A 17,935-nucleotide genomic window follows, 5' to 3' on the forward strand; every position below is an offset into this window, starting at 1 on the left:
TTTTCTCTCGCTGCTTCCTTTTAACCCAAAGAAGGGGCGGTTTTCTAGTTAAAAAGACTGAATTACTTCTGATGTAGACTCTATTGAACTGAAAGAAAAACAACCTTGAAAGCCCCTCCCCCCGCTGCTGTTTTCAGTTGTTCCTGGTGAAGTAAGAGCCGAATTCTCTCACGAGATTATAAAGAATTGGTGACCTGCATGCTTCAACCGCTATTCATCCTTTGACTCTTAAGTTCTTGAACAGTTTTAACACAGCACAAAACTGCACTGAAAATGACCTAGGAGATATCAATGGATTTCAGGTGGTGGCAGGAGAAAGAAAAACTGCTACTTGCTCCTAATTAGTCTTCTCTTTGGCTACACATTGAGCAAACCCTCCTCCAGAAGGTCAGACAAGTCTCTTGAAACAGGTGTGACACACAGTCACAGAGCCCGAATTGTATGGGGAGGCTCAAAGGACCAGAACTTCACGTTGGTGAAACGTCCTTGGCTTTTGTACAAGTTGTTTCTCCATAAACATTAAATATTCTCTGGGTCTTGAATATTCTCTGGAACCTAAGGCCTTGCAGTGGTCGTGAGGAACTGTGTCTTTGTCTTTTCTCTGCTATGTAAGTCTTGGCAAAACTTTTCCTTTTCTTCTGTTACCGATCATGGTTATCTTAAAAAACCCTAATAAGATAATACAATATACTAATTCATAAGAAAATTAAGCCTTTTACTATACTTTCTGTTTAACATGAAAATACGACAGGTTTAAAGGAAATATAGCTGAGTCACGTAGTCATGATCCCACAATATTTGCATCTCACCGCTAATAGATCTATACTTCAGTAAATGTAATTAACCTACCCAGATCACTGGAGCATATTATTTAAAAACTGATGTGTCTTCTTCCTCTCGAAATACTGTCAATGGTTTTTGTATAGCTTATCAGTAAAACATCAGTGGTATCATTTTAGAGTAGAAAGGCAAGGATGAAGTAGCCAGTATCCTCTTATTATTGCTGAGTAAACCAGTGTCAGAGATGTTAAGAGACTTGCCTAAGATTGTCCACTGATTAAACTGAGGAATCAGAACAAGAAACCAGAATTTCTGACTCATAGGCTATGTTATTTCTCTTTATTTTTTTCTATTAGACTAAATTTTTTGAAACATTTGCTTTATGAGCATATGAATGAATTCAGTAATGAAATATACAATCTGATTTTATAATTAGAAATCCAACACATAACTCCTTAAAGTTAACATAAGCTCGGGGGGAAAACAAGAGTGAAAATATTCATTAAAAAAATATTATAAAAGATAGAAATACAAAAAATAAGTTGATGACCTCGTGGGCATTTCAAAGGCCAATGCACTCTCTAAGAAATAGATTTGGTAGCAATCATTGCAGCCCTATATCCTCAAAGTAGGTCAAGTGATCTTCAGTTGGGCAAATGAAAATATCAAAGCATATATTACTTTGACTGTTCTTCAGTCACTCTATTCCTTAACTTCCTTTTTCTTTTAAGAGAGATAAATATCTTTAACACACCCTGTGAGTTAACCTTTATAGGAAACTACTAAACTATTTTTCAAAGTAATCGTGTCTTTTTACATTCCCACCAGTAATATATGAGAGTTTCGGTTGCTCTATACCCTCATCAACACTTGGAATTGTCTTTTTGATTTTAGCCATTCTAAGGGGTATGTAGTACTATCTCATTGTGGTTCTAATTTACAATTCCCTGATGGTTAATGTTCTTAATGGTCATTTTTTAAAAATTCTTTTGTAAAATATCTGCTCAAAACTTTTCTTCATTTATTAATGGGATTGTTTGCATTATTGAGTTGTAACGAGTCCTTATACATTCTCAACACAAGTTATTTGTCAGATACATGTGTTAATAAAATTTTCCCCCAGTCTATGCCTTACTTTTTCATTTCCTTAACAAAGTCTTTTGATGGGGAGAAGTTTGTAGTTGTGATGAGTCCAACTTATCAGTTTTCTTTTTGTGTTCTAAGAACTATTTGCTATCTCAAGAGTGCCAAGATTTTGCCTATGTTTTCTTCTGGAAATTTCATAGTTCTAGTTTTTATGTTTAGTTCTATGATTGATTTCAAGTTGATTTTTTTTGTTTAGTGTGAGAGAGGTAATTGTTGAAATTCATACTTTTTCATACGGATATATAATTTTTCCAGCATCATTTTTGGAAATCACTATACTTTTCCAGTTGAATTACTTCAATGCCTCTGTCAGAAATCAAATGACCAATTGATCAAATGTATGCATCTATTTGTGGACTCTCTATTCTGATACCTGGAACTACGTGTCTCTATTGTTATTTGCTTTCTGTTTGTCCATCTAATCTTTTTTCCTTTTTCCCTCTATTCTGGCTTTCTATTGGATTAACTGAGTATTTTTCAGTATTACCTTTTATCTTTGCTAACGGCTTATTAGGCAGCCCTGGTGGTCTAGTGGTTAAGATTCTTATAAATTTCTACTTCCTTTTGGAAGAAGAATAAGTCCTGTCCAGCTTCCGCCTCATAATCTCCTTATCATTCTTCTCACGGAATAAAATGACAACTCTCTTGCCTACTCTGACGTAGGCCCAGGTAAAGTGAGGGCATAAGCTGAGGAATAACTAATGGCCCCACCCTTTCAGGAATTTAGACGAACACACAGATTAGTACTAAGTGGCCACTGCTTTGATGGTGTATGTTCTATTAGAAAAGATTGAATTGCTAGTATACACTATATCTGTATTTTCTATACTTTCTTTCTCTGATTGTTCTAGGCTAAGAAGGTTGTTACTCTTAATTTTGCATCCACTGACAGGATCAGTAATCATAATCTAAAGACAGGTAGTAATATGGGCAGACAGAACCACTGAGTTGGGAATAAATTCTCACAATGCACCGAAAGCCACCACATAACAGGGAGGTTTCCTGTTCCCTTTGAAGGGGCCAGCACAGCAAATATCCCTTTGCTTCATGTACTAAGAGAAACCTAACTGGCTGCAAAGAATGGAGATAGAGTCAGCTTAGTCAGCCCTGGTGGTCTAGTGGTTAAGATTTGGAGCACCACCACGGCCTGGGTTCGTTTCCAGGTCAGGGAACCACACCACCTGTCTTGTCAGTTGTCATATTGTGGTGGCTGCCGTGTTGTGATGCTGAAAGCTATGCCACCTGTATTTCAAGTACCAGCAGGGTCACCCATGGTGAACAGGTTTCAGCAGAGCTTCCAGACTAAGACAGACTAGGAAGAAGGACCTGGCCACTCACTTCTGAAAAAATTGGCCATGAAAACCCTATGAATAGCAGTGGAGCATTGTCTGATATGGCACCATAAGATGAGAGGATGGCACAAAAAGACCAGGCAGGATTGTTTCCTCATTTCACCAGCTCTGTTATTTTTAGGTATATTTCTATCAGCTGATTTTTCTCCTGATTATGGACCCCAGATTTTTGTTTTCGTTTTGTTTTTTGCATATTTAGTAATTTTTGATTGAATGCCAGATGTTATGAATGTTATGTTGTTGAGTGTCTAAATTTTATTTTCATCATTTACAGCTTTTGTTTTCACTAATAGTTGTTTTACTTGTAGATTTTCTAATGTTGAACCAGCCTTGCATGTCTTGGATAAATCCCACTTGGTTATGGTGTATAATTCTTTTTATACATTGTTGGATTCAATTTGCTAATATTTTATTTAGTGTTTTTGCATCTATGTTCATGAGATGTATCGGTCAGTAGTTTTCTTTTCTCGCAATGTCTTTGTCTGGTTTTGGTAATCAGGTAATGCTGGCCTCTGTATGAGTTAGGAAGTAGTCTATCTGTTTCTATGTTGTGAAAGCAATTGTAGAGAATTGGTATAATTTCCTCCTTAAATGTTTCGTAGAATTCACCAGTGAACCCATCTGGGCCTGGTGCTTTCTGTTTTGGAAGGTTGTTAATTATTTATTCAGTTTCCTTAATAGGTATCAGATTGTCTGTTTCCTCTTGTGTGAGTTATGGCAGATTGTGTCTTTGAAGGAATCGGGGCATTTCATCTAGGTTATCAAATTCATGGGCATAAAGTTGTTCATAGTATTCTTCTATTATCCTTTTTTGTTGTTGTTTTTGGGAGGAAGATCAGCCCTGAGTTAACATCTGATGCCAATCCTCCTCTTTTTTTGCTGAGGAAGATTGGCCCTGGGATAACATCCATGCCCATCTTCCTCTACTTTATATGGGACGCCACCACAGCATGGCTTGATAAGCAGTGTGTCAGTGCATGCCTGGGATCTGAACCTGCGAACCCCGGGCCGCCAAAGCAGAGCACACGCACTTAACCGCTGCGCCATGGGGCCAGCCCCCTTTTATTATGCTTTTAATGTCCATGGATCTGTAGTGATGTTCTCTCTTTCATTTCTGATTTTAGTAGTTTGTATCATCTCTTTTTTTTTCTTAGTTAGCTGGGCTAGAGGCTTATTGATCTTACTGATCTTTTCAAAGAACCAGCTTTTAGTTTTGTTGATTTTCTCTATTGATTTCCTATTTTCAGTTTCATTGATTTCTGCTCTAATTCCTATTATCTCTTTTATTCTGCTTAGTTTGAATTTAATTTGCTCTACTTTTTCTAGTTTCCTAAGGTGGAAACTTAGACTGTTGATTTTAGTTCTTTCTTCTTTTCTAGTATATGTATTCAATGCTAGAAATTTCCCTCTAAACACTGCTTTTGCTGCATCCCACACAGTTTGATAAGTTGTGTTTTCATTTTCATTTAGTTCAAAATGTTTTTAAGTTTCCCTTGAGATTTCTACTTTTGCCCATGTGTGATCAAAAAGTGTGTTGTTCAATATTCACATGTTTTGGGATTTTCCAGTTATCTTTCTGTTATTGGTTTCTAGTGTAATTCCATTGTGGTCTGACAGCAGACATTGTATGATTTCCATTCTTTGAAATTTGTTAAGTGTGTTTTATAGCTCAGAATGTGGTCTATCTTAGGGAATATTCAACATGAACCTGAGAAGAATGTGTATTCTGCTGTTGTTGGATGAAGTAGTCTATAGATGTCAATTATATCCAGTTGATTGGTGGTGGTGTTGAGTTCAGCTATGTCCTTACTGATTTTCTACTTGCTGGATCTTTCTCTGATAAAGGGGTGCTAAATTCTCCAACTATGATAGTAGATTCATCTGTTTTTTTCCTTGCAGTTTGATCAGTTTTTGCTTCACATAGTTTGACACTCTGTTGTTAGGTACGTACACAATAAGAATTTGTGTCTTCTTGGAGAAATGACCCCTTTATCATTATGTAATGCCCTCCTTTATTCCTGATAATTTTCCTTGCTTTGAAGTCTGCTTTGCCTGAAATTAATAAAGTTATTCCAGCTTTCTTTTAATTAGTGTTAGCATGGGATGTTTTTCTCCATCCATTTACCTTTTTTTTTTTCTTTTTGTGAGGAAGACCAGCCCTGAGCTAACATCTGATGCCAATCCTCCTCTTTTTGCTGAGAAAGACTGGTCCTGGGCTAACATCTGTGCCCATCTTCCTCCACTTTGTATGGGATGCCGCCACAGCATGGCCCCACAAGCGGTGCGTCAGTGTGCGCCCGGGATCCGAACCGGCAAACCACGGGCTGCTGCCGTGGAGCACGTGCACCCAACCACTTGCGCCACCAGGCCGGCCCCTCCATCCATTTACTTTTATCTACATCTGTCTTTATATTTAAAGTGGGTCTCTTGTAGACAACGTATAGTTGGGTCTTGTTTTTTGGTGCGCACTCATCAATCTCTGTCTTTTAATTGGTGCTTTTACACCATTGATGTTCAAGGTGATTATTGATATAGTTGAATTAATATTTACTTTCTTTGTTACTTTTTTCTATTTGTTGCTCTTGCTTTTTGTTCCTATTTTTGTCTTCCACTCTTTTTCTGCCTTTCTTGGTTTTAATTGAACATTTTATATTATTCCATTTTTTCTCTTTTCTTAGCATATCAGTTATACTTCTTTTTTTTCTTTTTATAGTGGTTGCCCTAGAATTTGCAATATATATAGAGAGACAGTTTGCAACTAATCTAAATCCACTTTCAAGTAACACTTCACTTCACAGGTTGTGTGAGTACCTTATAATAACAAAATAATCCTAATTCCTCCCTCCCATCCCTTGTATTATTGCTGTCATTCGTTTCACTTATATGTAAACATATATAAGTATATATGTGTATACATGTATATATATGTAAGATACATACATAAGTGAATACATTGTTGTTATTATTATTTTGAACAAATTTGTCTGTTAGATCAATTATGAATAAGAAAAATACAAGTTTTTATTTTACCTTTACTTATTTCTTCTTCAGTGCTCTTCTTTACTTTATGTAGCTCTGAGTTTCTGACCTATATTATTTTCCTTCTCTCTAAAGAGCTTCTTTTAACATTTCTTTCAAGGCAGGTCTACTGACAACAAATTCACTCAATTTTTGTGTGTCTGAGAAAGTCTTTATTTTTCCTTCACTTTTGAAGGATAATTTTGCAGGGTACAAAATTCTAGGTTGGTGTTTTTTTCCTCTCAACACTTTAAATATTTCACTTCACGCTCTTCTTGTTTGCATGGTTTCTGAGAAGTCGGATATAATTCTTATCTTTGTTCTTCTACAGGTAAGGTGTTTTTTTCCTCTGGCTTCTTTTAGGACTTTTTATTTAGCTTTGATTTTCTGTAATTTGAAAGTGATGTGCCTAGGTATGGTTTTTTTAAGCATTTATCCTGCTTGGTATTCTCTGAGCTTGCTGGATCTATGGCTTCTGTTTGACATTAATTTGGGGGAAATTCTCAGTCATTATTGTTTTAAATATTTCATCTGTTCCTTTCTTTCTTTCTTCTACTGTATTCCCATTACATGTATGTTACACATTTTGTAGTTGCCCCACAGTCCTTGGATGGTCTGTTCTGCTTCTTTTTTTCAGTCTTTGTTTTCTTTGCTTTTCAGTTTTGGAGGTTTCTATTGAGATAGCCTCAAGCTCAGAGTTCTTTGCTCAGCCATATCCAGTCTACTAATTAGTACATGAAAGACACTCTTCATTTCTGTTGCAGTGTTATTGATCTCTAGTATTTCCTTTTGGTTCTTTCTCAGGATTTCCATCTGTCTACTTACATTGCCCATCTGTTCTTGCATGCTGTCTACTTTATCCATTAGAGCCTTTAGCATATTAATCATAGTTTTAAATTCCTGGTCTGATAATTCTAACATCCTTCCATCATCTGTTTCTGATTCTTGCTCTGTCTTTTCAAATTGTGTTTTTTGCCTTTTAGTATGTCTTGTAATTTTTTCTTGAAAACTGGACATGATGTACTAGGTAAAAGGAACTGCTATAAATGGGCCTTTAGTGATGTGGTGGAGAGGTGTGGGGGACGGGAAGCATTCTATAGTCCTCTAATGAGGTCTCAGTCATTTAGAGAGTCTATGCCTCCTGGATGGTGTACTTCACAAATATTTCTCAGTTTTTTTCTCCCCTTTTAGGTAGGCAAGTATGGCTAGAGGGGGCTGGAGTTGGGTATTTCCCTTCTTCCAGGTCAGGATAAGCTCTGATAATATCCCAGTGGGTTAGGCTCTGTTTTAGTAGTTTCTCCTGAGGGCAGGCCTAAGAAGAACAGAGTGCTCTGGCCTATTTCAAAATGTTCTTTTCTCCTCCCCTTGCTGGAAGCGCTGGGGGATTTTTCTCTGATATTTACTATGGGAACCTAGTTGAGCGCCTGGAGGTGAAACTCACAAAAGTGTGGCAGACCCCTCACAACAGAATCCCCCTGGAGTTTTAATTCTCAGCCTTGTCTGCACTGAGCCTCCAGCAATTCATCAATTATGGTTTAGATTTTCCTACGTTGGCACTGGTTCCCATGGTAGTTTCTGCTTGTGAGTCTCCGCTCCAGTAAGCTGTGACTCCCTGTGTTTGCCTGTCTGTCCCTCCAATCTTGGGGGCAGTGGTTTGCCTTGTGTCCTTACCTCTCTTACAGATCCAAGAAGAGTTGTTTATTTTTCCATCTGTCCAGCTTTATAGTTGTTGTTAAACAGGACCAAGTGGCAACTTCCAAGTTCATGATATGCAGAGCCAGGAACCAAAAGGCCTTACCACTTACTTTCTTTTCTTTATTCCTGCTTCTTCCCATTTCTCCATTTCTTCTTTCTTTATCTGTACCTTATCCCTACCATAAGCATCTGTGGATATTGATTAATCTTCCCTATAGTATCTAGTGCTCAAGATGTTTCAGAACCCTGCATCAAGAGAACATTAGGCAGTCCTATGCTATAACATTGTCATTTTTCCAGAAAACTCTTATCTTAGGTAATAATAATAATAGCAAATACTTATATAGTGCCTACTGTGTGCCAATTACTTTACACAAATTAATTCATATAATTTTCAAATAATTCTTTGAGATAGGTCTATTATTTTCTCTATCATTTTCAATTCCTTGATTTTATTTTAAAAAGAATAAACATACCCTTTTAACAAAAGGAAATAGAAGAACTTCTGGCTATCTAGAATTTTTAGATACTTGAGCTGTATTTAATCCATGACTCCAAAGAGTTCAACCAAAATGAATATTAATTATTGTTATAGGAAAAAGGCATCTTTATGCCCTTCAATGAATTAAAGTCTTGAAACATCATTAAAAAGACAGACAGCTATACCCTCCACCATTTTCATAAAGAGCAACAGCTTATCTAACTAACAATTGTGCCATGTTAAAAAATTGACCTCTCAATATTTGATATTACCAAGATCCTCTTCACCGTGGTGGTTTTTAGCAATGGATTGAGTATTTGAGAACTATCACCTCGAAATTTGAAAGGAAAACAAAGCATATAGGTGTTTTTCTTATTGATTCAAGTGATAGTCTCAGGACTTTCCAGTCACATTTAAAAAAACACACACACACACACTTTTATTGCATTTATCACACAAGTAATACATATTCATAGTGGGTCACCCATATAATCAGAAAGAAGGCAGAGGGCAGAAAAAAGGAAGGGAGGGAAGGAGGAAGGGAGAAAAGGATGGAAGGAAGGAAGAAAAAGTAAAAGAAGAAGAAGGAAGAGGGAAATCCCCTGAAATCCCATCAGTCATTGGTAATCACCATGGACACTGTAGGGTACATCTTTTAATTCTTTTATATATGTATGTAGATATGTTATTTTTAAAGAAAAATAGCATGTCATACTCTCTTCTAACCTGCTTTTATTTTTTTACTGAACAATATATGACTTTATTGTGCAGATGGATATACCTTAGCTAATTAAAAAACCCACCAATTATTGGACATTTAGATTATTTCCAATTTTTCTGTATATCCTTTACATAATTATAATTAATTTCTTAGGATAAAGTCCTAGAGAAGGAGTGAGTTAACAGGTGAGTAAATGTTAAAACTTTTGAGATTTTTGCCAAGTTGTTGTCTAAGAAGGTCATACAATTTTATTTCCACTAGTAGAGTTCCAAACCACCAGCAAATATTGTTATTCACCGTTATTTTAATTGCCACTCGCTTTATTACCAAGAAGAAGAAACTTGTTTTTCAAATGTTTATGGACTGTTTATCAATTATATGATTTCTAGGTTAAAAGCAGCTCTCCTTTCCTATGGCTTTCAACTAGATTATTGAGAAACTGAATTCCCAGTTGAACAAGGCACAAAATATTGTCAGATTCTGCTAACTATAATATGCTGTCTGATTTTAAAGTTTCAACGTACAAGGAGTCTGAGCTAGAGGTCATCCGATGTTTGAGAATGGCACTGACTGACGCTGTCAAGAACATTGTCCAGCAGATAATATCTGTGTTGAGTTCTGGGAGAAACTGGGAGACAAACCTAAACAAGCACAGTGTTCCTGAACGTTTGCGTGAAAGCATTCCAAAAGAGTGGAATTATATTCCAAGCGAAACCAAAAGGAAAGAGTCAAGCAAAGGTATATTTGTCTTTCTGTAAGAACACATCCCTGAAGAAGCAATTTTCTAGGATGTGAGATCAAGTAAAATTCTAAAAATTGTAAAATTCGTAAAGTATATTAGTCTGCTTTCCACCGTGTATATTTGAGACCCGTAATTTTCTTTACTGTGAGCCACATGATCAACAAAACTAGAAATGAAAATGACTGAAATGGTCATCTTTTTTATTTAACTACCAATTCAGAATTTTCAGGCTATTTTGTGTTTATGTGAGTATTCACAGATTAGTAACATGATTTTGACTAATTTCCTTTAAATCAATTGAGTAATCTCAAATTCATACTCTTGAGAAGATCGCTCTGATATTTAGTTTAATTATTCTTTCCTTGAAGTTTTTCTCCTGCGACTACAAATTATTACTTTGTCTTCTCTTAACACACCTACGTGTGTAGCTTTTAGGTCAAAAATAGCACCCCATTTAGTAACTATATTTTTCTGATAGAGTAATTTTTTTTCCCAATACCTATGGTTCTGAATTCAGTGCATTGTTCCTATTCAGGGCAGCACATTTACTAAGTGAATTTAAGAACCATCATTTACCTACATTAATCATTTATTTTATTAATCAAGTCCTCTCTGCTTAAATGGTTTCTTCCCACTTAGATATTTGTACTCTCTGGGAATTTCACAAGATTCGTTTGAATGTATATTATGTATCTGTCTGTATTCATGAATCTTCTTTAGGATTTTTAAAATAAAACTTTTCCCTTTTATAGTCATCTTTAAAAAAGAGTATTTTTTCACTAACTCTAAGGAAAGTTTCAGCAGTAAAATACTCAAGCTGAACCCACTGAAGTCAATTGAAGAGACTAGCTTTTCTTTCATTCTTCTCCTTGGAGATCCTAAATAATGTGGCTCTTATGCAGTGACCTTATATTACAAATTCAAATCAATTATCTATCTGTGACCTTTCATAGTAATGCTTTAAAATTCTGTCCAAGCCCTATTAAACTGCCTTTGAGTCTAGTAAAGCCATTTAATTGAAATTGGAAAATGTCAGCTTTTCGTTACTTAAGTTCTTCCTTGTCTGAGTTGTTACCATCTCTCCTTAGTTCTAGCTTTTGGATATCTCATAGATTTTGAACAATTCAAAAGGCATGATATATGATTAAAATATCATGTCATATGAGTAGCACTATTTTGCTTGTGACTTTCAAGTTGTTCTATTCATGAACAATTTTTGTTTCTGCAAGCATTTTGGAATTCTTCCATAACATTTCAAAGAACCATCTCTGGTTCCAAAAAATGCTTACTTCGTAGATATCAGTTCTTGTGGTTTTCCTTACCAAGTAATATTCTTCATAAAATTATCACTAAGACTAGAAGTACAACACTTCTACAATAGACAACCATGAAGGAGTGCCAAATCACATCAATATATAAAAGAAAGTGGTGGAGGAAAGTGACTTTATAAAGCATTTTGTGCATTTCAGGTGCATATGACAATAGGAGAATACCATTGTTCTTCATTTCTGCCTCTTTTAGACTGACAGTGCTCAACCTTCATTTTCATTACAGTATACAAGACAGATAACATTTACATGCCAGATATTACATCTCTTATTCATTCAATAGATATTTACTAAGTGAATTACTGCTACATACTAGGCACTGGGGTTGAGGTAAACTATAAATAATGTATCTCCTCTTGGTTCTTGAAGACTAGTATAACTGTTTCCAAATGGGGGCAAACACCTCAGGGGACAGGCAAGACAATTCTTTGGTGTGTGAGAAGAAAGAAAGAAATTAAACTTTACTAAAGTTTCATATGGAGATTGTCACTGGAGCTCTCCCTTGGTCTGTGAGTAAGCCAGTCGTGTGTTGGGGACAATGTTATTGGGAAGGGGATGGACAGGGTAACCTCACTCCTTCATGAGCTTTCAGTGTACAGTAATGAATTGAGGTTGTCCTTTGTATTTCAGAGTCTAGTTTTAGCAAAATTAATCGTTACAAAACACATAGGAGCTTTAAGACATTCCTGTAAATCAACAGATCAACTGCGCTTTAAAACTAATACTGGGAATGCAAGGAAGAGCAAACAATGACAAAGTGAAAAAGCTCATGCTTATTTCTATTCCTAACATGGGTTCTTTCTCAGCCATATTATAAGGTAAAACAATGATGATCTGATAGATTTGGCCAAAAAAAAGAAAAAAGGAAAATTGTTGAGAAACCATTTGAAATATGGCTTTTCATATATTATTGTTAAACATAAATCCCTCCTAAGTGAGTATTATGCCTTGAGATATTAGCTAAAGATAGTTTGAAGTCATCTTGATTAGCAAAAAATTTCAAAACTAAGCTTCCAAAACATGAAGACAAACCTCTGTAATCGTTTTCAGCAATGTTTTGTCAAGAGATATTTAATCCAGTACTTTGCAACATTTGTCCAAATAATGATAAATGTTTACAGGCCTTATTTTAAGGATTCTAACTTATTAAAAGACAAATAGTCACTAGGTTAAGGGAACATTTGTCCTTCCTGACACAGTGAAAGTGACAGAATATGGAAAACAGTAAGGTGACAAACTAAAACACATTTCTTTATTTCTTTGTCAGCAAATACTGTTACATAGAAAACACTGAAGATTAAAAGAAATACATATTACAATAAATTATACAGTGTAGGAGATTTACCAAAGAGTTGAATGAAAGTTCAGATGTTTCTGGTGTAGCTCAGCTTAGGTATTCGCTTCCTTATGTTTCAAAGAGCAGATACACAAAGAACTAGTTGTTTTTTTCTTTGACAACAGTTAAATGAAAGATATACCAGAGAATATATTTTCTTAGCAGTAAATTACTTTTTAAATACAAAGAATGCTTTATGGGAAAACAGTTGGAATAATTGTTTTAACTACAATGGATTCTAGAGAGGAAACAGAGGTAGCACCGCAAGGACAGTGTGTTCATGGCATAGTCCACATGCAGATGGTTGAGAAAGAAATTGATAACAGAAATACGCAAAGTGCTGTCAGAACTCCTTAAGGTAGTTTATTTTATAAAACCCAGAAATATTAGCTTTATAAAAAGTACTATCACCTATAGAAATATCATGGCTACACACTTAAGAACTTAGAATTTTTCTAAGATGATTTAAAATATTCCAAATAAGAGTTTCAGTGATTCTTGAACATTTTTCCTAAAAATACAAAAATGAAATATTTTTCAATTTGTTTGCAAGAACAACTAATTGACATCATGGATGATAAATATTTATTAGTCAAATTTCAACACCAGCCTTTGCCTATTTGGTGGTTGAGATTGAAAAACAAGTGCCATGATTCTCCAGCACAGTTACTGATACCCTTCTTCCGTGTGGATCCATGTGTGTTCGTGTGGCAGGTTTTTCACCTTGACAGCCATTAAAACCAAGTACTGAAACAAACTGAACTTAGAACCTGACCTTTGAATCACTGTATCGCAAAAAGTTAAGCCCGGATTCTAAAAATAATAAAGCATATTAAATCACATTATCCTGACTCAATAAATTATTATTGACATTTTATACCATTAATAAGCAAAATTTAAAAGTTAAGTTTAAGACATTATTTTGTCTTTGCCTCATTCATTGTAAATTTTCTTTTTGCATGTTTTGTAATCCATAAAATATATTATTACAGTCAGTAGTACATACATAGGAAGAAAGAAATGATAAATACATAAATATACATATCACATTGCATTTATTCTATGACATTCGTTTTTTTTCACATTTTATCAGCTCTGAAATTGGGATGGCTCTTAGAATATATTGCATATATATGGTTTAGATAGAAGTCAACTTATTTAAATAAAGACAGAAAAATGAATGTGTGACATTCTTAAAAGATGCCTCCCTGGTGTGTTGTTAACATTGTCATGGACTCAGAACCCCTGTGATTAGTAAAATGGATTTATTAATTTGTCATCAGCCTAAAGGTTCTGATTGGAATTTGCTTTAAGTTTTAATGAAGCAGTCGGGGATTTGAGTACCTGGAGTCCTCAGATTTTATAAAATATCAGTAGAGGTGCAGGTGTGAAGAGAACTGGTAATCTTTCCTTGATATCTGCTTAGATTGTCAAATATTTACCCAGTGTCTTCAGTTAAGCTCTCTTTAAGATAAACAGAACATAAGATATAATCTTTTAAGTCAACTACCTGACAGTAGAATAGGGAGAATGGGACACAAACACACAAAGAACAATAAAATATTTAATATAATTTAAGAACACAGAGAACAGTGGTCACAAAAGAGTTTTTTAATTTTCTTTATCTATATTTTAAGCCTCGTCTAAACATATTCATTTGAATAAAAAGAAATATTTTTTGTGGAACTATTTTTTACCAAGTACCAAACTAGATGCTTTCACATTTATTATTTTATTTAATACAATAGTCTTATGAGATCATTCAAATATATATTGGACCCAGTTTTTAAAAACTTGTAAAGACAGCTTCAGTTAATTTTTAAAATGATTCTTAAGTTGTTGTGAATTTCTGAGGAGTCATTAGACTAGACATATGTTTTCCAAGAGCTTTGTACTTTTTTAGAACAGAGTAACTTCTTTAAATGTCACAAATATATTGAAAAATCTTTCACATTGTTTTATTATTTTTGTTCAGTAAAAACAGTAAAGAATGTTTTACTGAAGAACTCAAAGCTACCTTCTTTTGACTTCTCACTCAGTTCCAATGTTCAAAATCAGTTATGTACATAGTGGATTAAAACACCATGTCTGGCTTTGTGGGATACTCAAGAAGCAAAGAGATTTTTTTTTCCATGCTAATGAGGAGCTTTTAGTCTAGTTGTAAAGACAACTCATGAAGACATAAATAACAATATAACATGAACAATAATAGATGATAATATAAAAGATGACACACCATGGCACATTATGGACCTAATTACCAAAACAGTCATATGGATAATAAGTTCTAGTAAATTCATAGGAGGAGAGGACTTTGAACCAAGAGTTGAAGAATATGTGTGACCTATGAAGAGAGAGGGCATTCCATGTGAGAATAATGAGATGTTCGGAAGCCTAAAAAAGAGGATAAAACAAAGATAGGTTCACAGAAACTGGCTGAGGCTGGATTGTGGAGCATTTTGACAGCCACACTCTGGAGACTGATCTCATAACAGTGGAAAGCAGTTAAAACAGTTGTAGCAGAGAAATTAGATAATAAAATTCATAGTATATGAATTTGACTTTACAGTGCAGAGCTGGGGCTGGGCATAGTCTGGAGCAGGGAGATGAGTTAGGAGAGTACTACCGTAGTCCAGGCACCATTTGAGAGGAAGGGCTTGAATAGGTTGGTAGCCATGGTCACAGTGAGGTAAAACTGATTGTCAGAGATGAGGGGTTAGGAAGATTTATCAGTGTGCTCCCTGGTCTGGTATGAAGGATCAATAGGAAAATTTGAAAGATTTAAAAGTAAGGAAGGAAGGAAAGAAGAAAAAAGAGAAGATGGGGGTGGGGGGAAGAGTCAGGAAAGCCAAGCCTGTTTGGGAGGAAAACAACAAATTTGGTTTTAGTTATATTGAGTTAATGATGACTTGGACAGAGAAGTAGAATGCTCAACAGGGAGCTGAAGTTGTAGGATTGCTACTCTGGAGAAAGGCCAAGACTGAAGATTCTGGAATCATCTAGAAGAGTGGTTCTCAACCAGGGAAGATTTTGCCCCCTGGGGGCCTTTGGCAATGCTTGGAGACATTTTTCGTTGTCACAACTGAGGAGGATGCTACTGGCATCTAGTGGGTCTAGGCCAGAGATGCTGCTAAAACATCTTACAATTCATAGAACAGCTCCTCACAATAGTGCCAAAGTTGAGAAACCTTGATCTAGAGGAGGAAGATCAGTAAATCCTTCAGTGAAATAACATCAAGCAAGGGAGAGTGTGTAGAATCATCAGTCAACAGGCCAAGGACTTCTTAGCAAATACCCACACTTACGCGGTGTTAGTAGAGATGGAACTAGCATGGGAACTAGCATGGAAGCAAAGAAGAATAACAGAGGTAACCATGAAGCAGTTTGTTGACTCATTTATACAACAAATATTTATTGAAAAACTCTTATAGATGAGGCACTAAGTGCTGGGGACACAGCAATGCCTTCATGGAGCTCATATTCTAGTGGAGAGGGACAGAAAGAACAACTAAAGGAGATAATCATTAGGTGATGGTAAGTACTGTAATAGCGCAACCAAATGGAGTCTAATGATAGGGAGGGCCTGGGGACTGGGATGGGAAGGGCGTGAAGAGACTGCTTTAGATGGGTTGGTGAGGGAACGCTCTCTGAGGAGATGACATTTGGGCTGAGAACTAAAAGAAGAGATGCCAGTCCTGAGGAGCTGGAATGATTCTGTCATGGATTCCAAGGGAGGAGGAGAAAGGCTTAAGGAAGTATCAAAGGCCACACAGAGAGCCAGCAGGAGTGCCTTTGCACATGTTAATTAGAGCACATCTGGGCCTTTTAAACCTGCCGTCTTAATAGATAAAAATATAAGTAGAATTCTGAATTTTCGAATCTTCATTTGTGGGAGAAAAAAAGTTCAGGATTTGGGGAATTTTAGGCAGTACTAAGGGGACCCCAATAGAGTTCTGTCGGAATATGTCAAGCACTTGCTCATCTCAACAATTTTCTCCACAAAAATTAGACATCCCCACACAACACTCAAAACAACACAGTGATGGAACGCAAATGCTAATATTAATCATACCTTTTCTTTCTTTTCTTCCCCAGGCTGCGCAGGCCTTGCTGCTCAGGCAGTATCTATTATAATCAGCAAGTTACCTACGGTGATTGCATGTTTGCCTCCCCCAATTAAATACTTCTTTTTTCTGTCTGAGAGAAAAATGTCAAAAAACTTAGTTGAATTGAAGAAAGCTGGCCTGCTTGTCTGGAACTTGATTGTAATTATATGTCGGATATTTGAGGATGAAAACACTGTGGAACTTTTAACAGGTGCCTCCCTTGACAGATGGAGTAAAGAGAAACTCAGTTTCATCTGTGTCTGTTTGGAAAGCATCATGGGAGAGCAGACAAGTAGCCCTGATCATATGACCCAACAGGTCAGACAGAGCATTGAGCAGCAGAAACCCAACTGGATTGAATGCCAGTTGTTGAAAGCAAAAGAATTGAGCACCGAATGGTAAAGCGATGTTTTTCTTTCACTGAATTTCATCAAATATATTCATAATAACAAAATCACCAACAAACAACAACAGAATATCGTCAGATAGGCAACAACAGTCATTTTGCTAACTTCATGGGAACTTTCATGAATATGGTAAAAGATAAGTATTCCATTAAAAACTGGATTGTTAGACGTTCCTTGTCCTATTAAAATTTGAACCTCATTGACACACTGGAACATTATACTTGTTTAGTCACCATCTCAAGGTTTCTGATGAAAAGGGTGGTAGTTAAACCCAGGAGAATTTGGTTTCACTCCTTTTCAGTGTGCAAACAGGTATCTAGTAGATAGCCTGGAGCGTTTTGTAAATGGATTGGGCATGGAGATTAAATTAAGAAGGAATTAATGGATATAAAAGGCTTTTTATTGCTTTCTGTGTACCTGATTGTCAAAAAGGTACACATTTTTCATCTGGTAATGTAAGAATCCCAGAGGGCAACTGGGGCATATCACACTCAAGCTATAAACACACCCAGCTGTTTCTGTATGAAAATGTCAACCTTCTCATAGGTTTGTCACCAAGAGCTAAGTGATTTGTGGTATTGCAAAGATTTTTAAGGGTCCCTAATGAATTTAAATATGTACGTAGAGTCCTGTCTTAAAATTAGTCTTCAGTGTAGAATTGCATGATATTGATAAAGGAATGACAGTTCGTATGGTCTACAGATCACTCAGCCAGCCCTTGTTTTTGTACCCCATTCTTTTAAAATATATTCATGTTGCTAGCAGATACTATTATAACTTTCTGCCTGAAACGACTAAAAGTTATTATTTTTCCCAGCACACA

At 35.8% G+C, this 17,935-nt stretch overlaps 1 protein-coding gene across 2 annotated transcripts in view; it reads left to right on the top strand.

Moving 5' to 3' along the window:
- The window catches only part of KIAA0825 (KIAA0825 ortholog), a 355,127-nt gene that overhangs the window by 138,312 nt on the left and 198,880 nt on the right, over positions 1 to 17,935 (top strand). For both annotated transcript variants that reach the window (XM_087430038.1, XM_087430037.1), the window contains 2 exons: positions 9,707 to 9,931; positions 16,695 to 17,103. In XM_087430038.1, coding sequence (XP_087286164.1) covers positions 9,707 to 9,931; positions 16,695 to 17,103 — 634 coding nt within the window. The remainder of the gene's footprint in view (positions 1 to 9,706; positions 9,932 to 16,694; positions 17,104 to 17,935) is intronic.

The sequence above is a fragment of the Ceratotherium simum genome, chromosome 4 (assembly GCF_057802395.1).
Source record: "Ceratotherium simum simum isolate JZ-2026a chromosome 4, ASM5780239v1, whole genome shotgun sequence".
NCBI classification, from domain to species: Eukaryota; Metazoa; Chordata; class Mammalia; order Perissodactyla; family Rhinocerotidae; genus Ceratotherium; species Ceratotherium simum.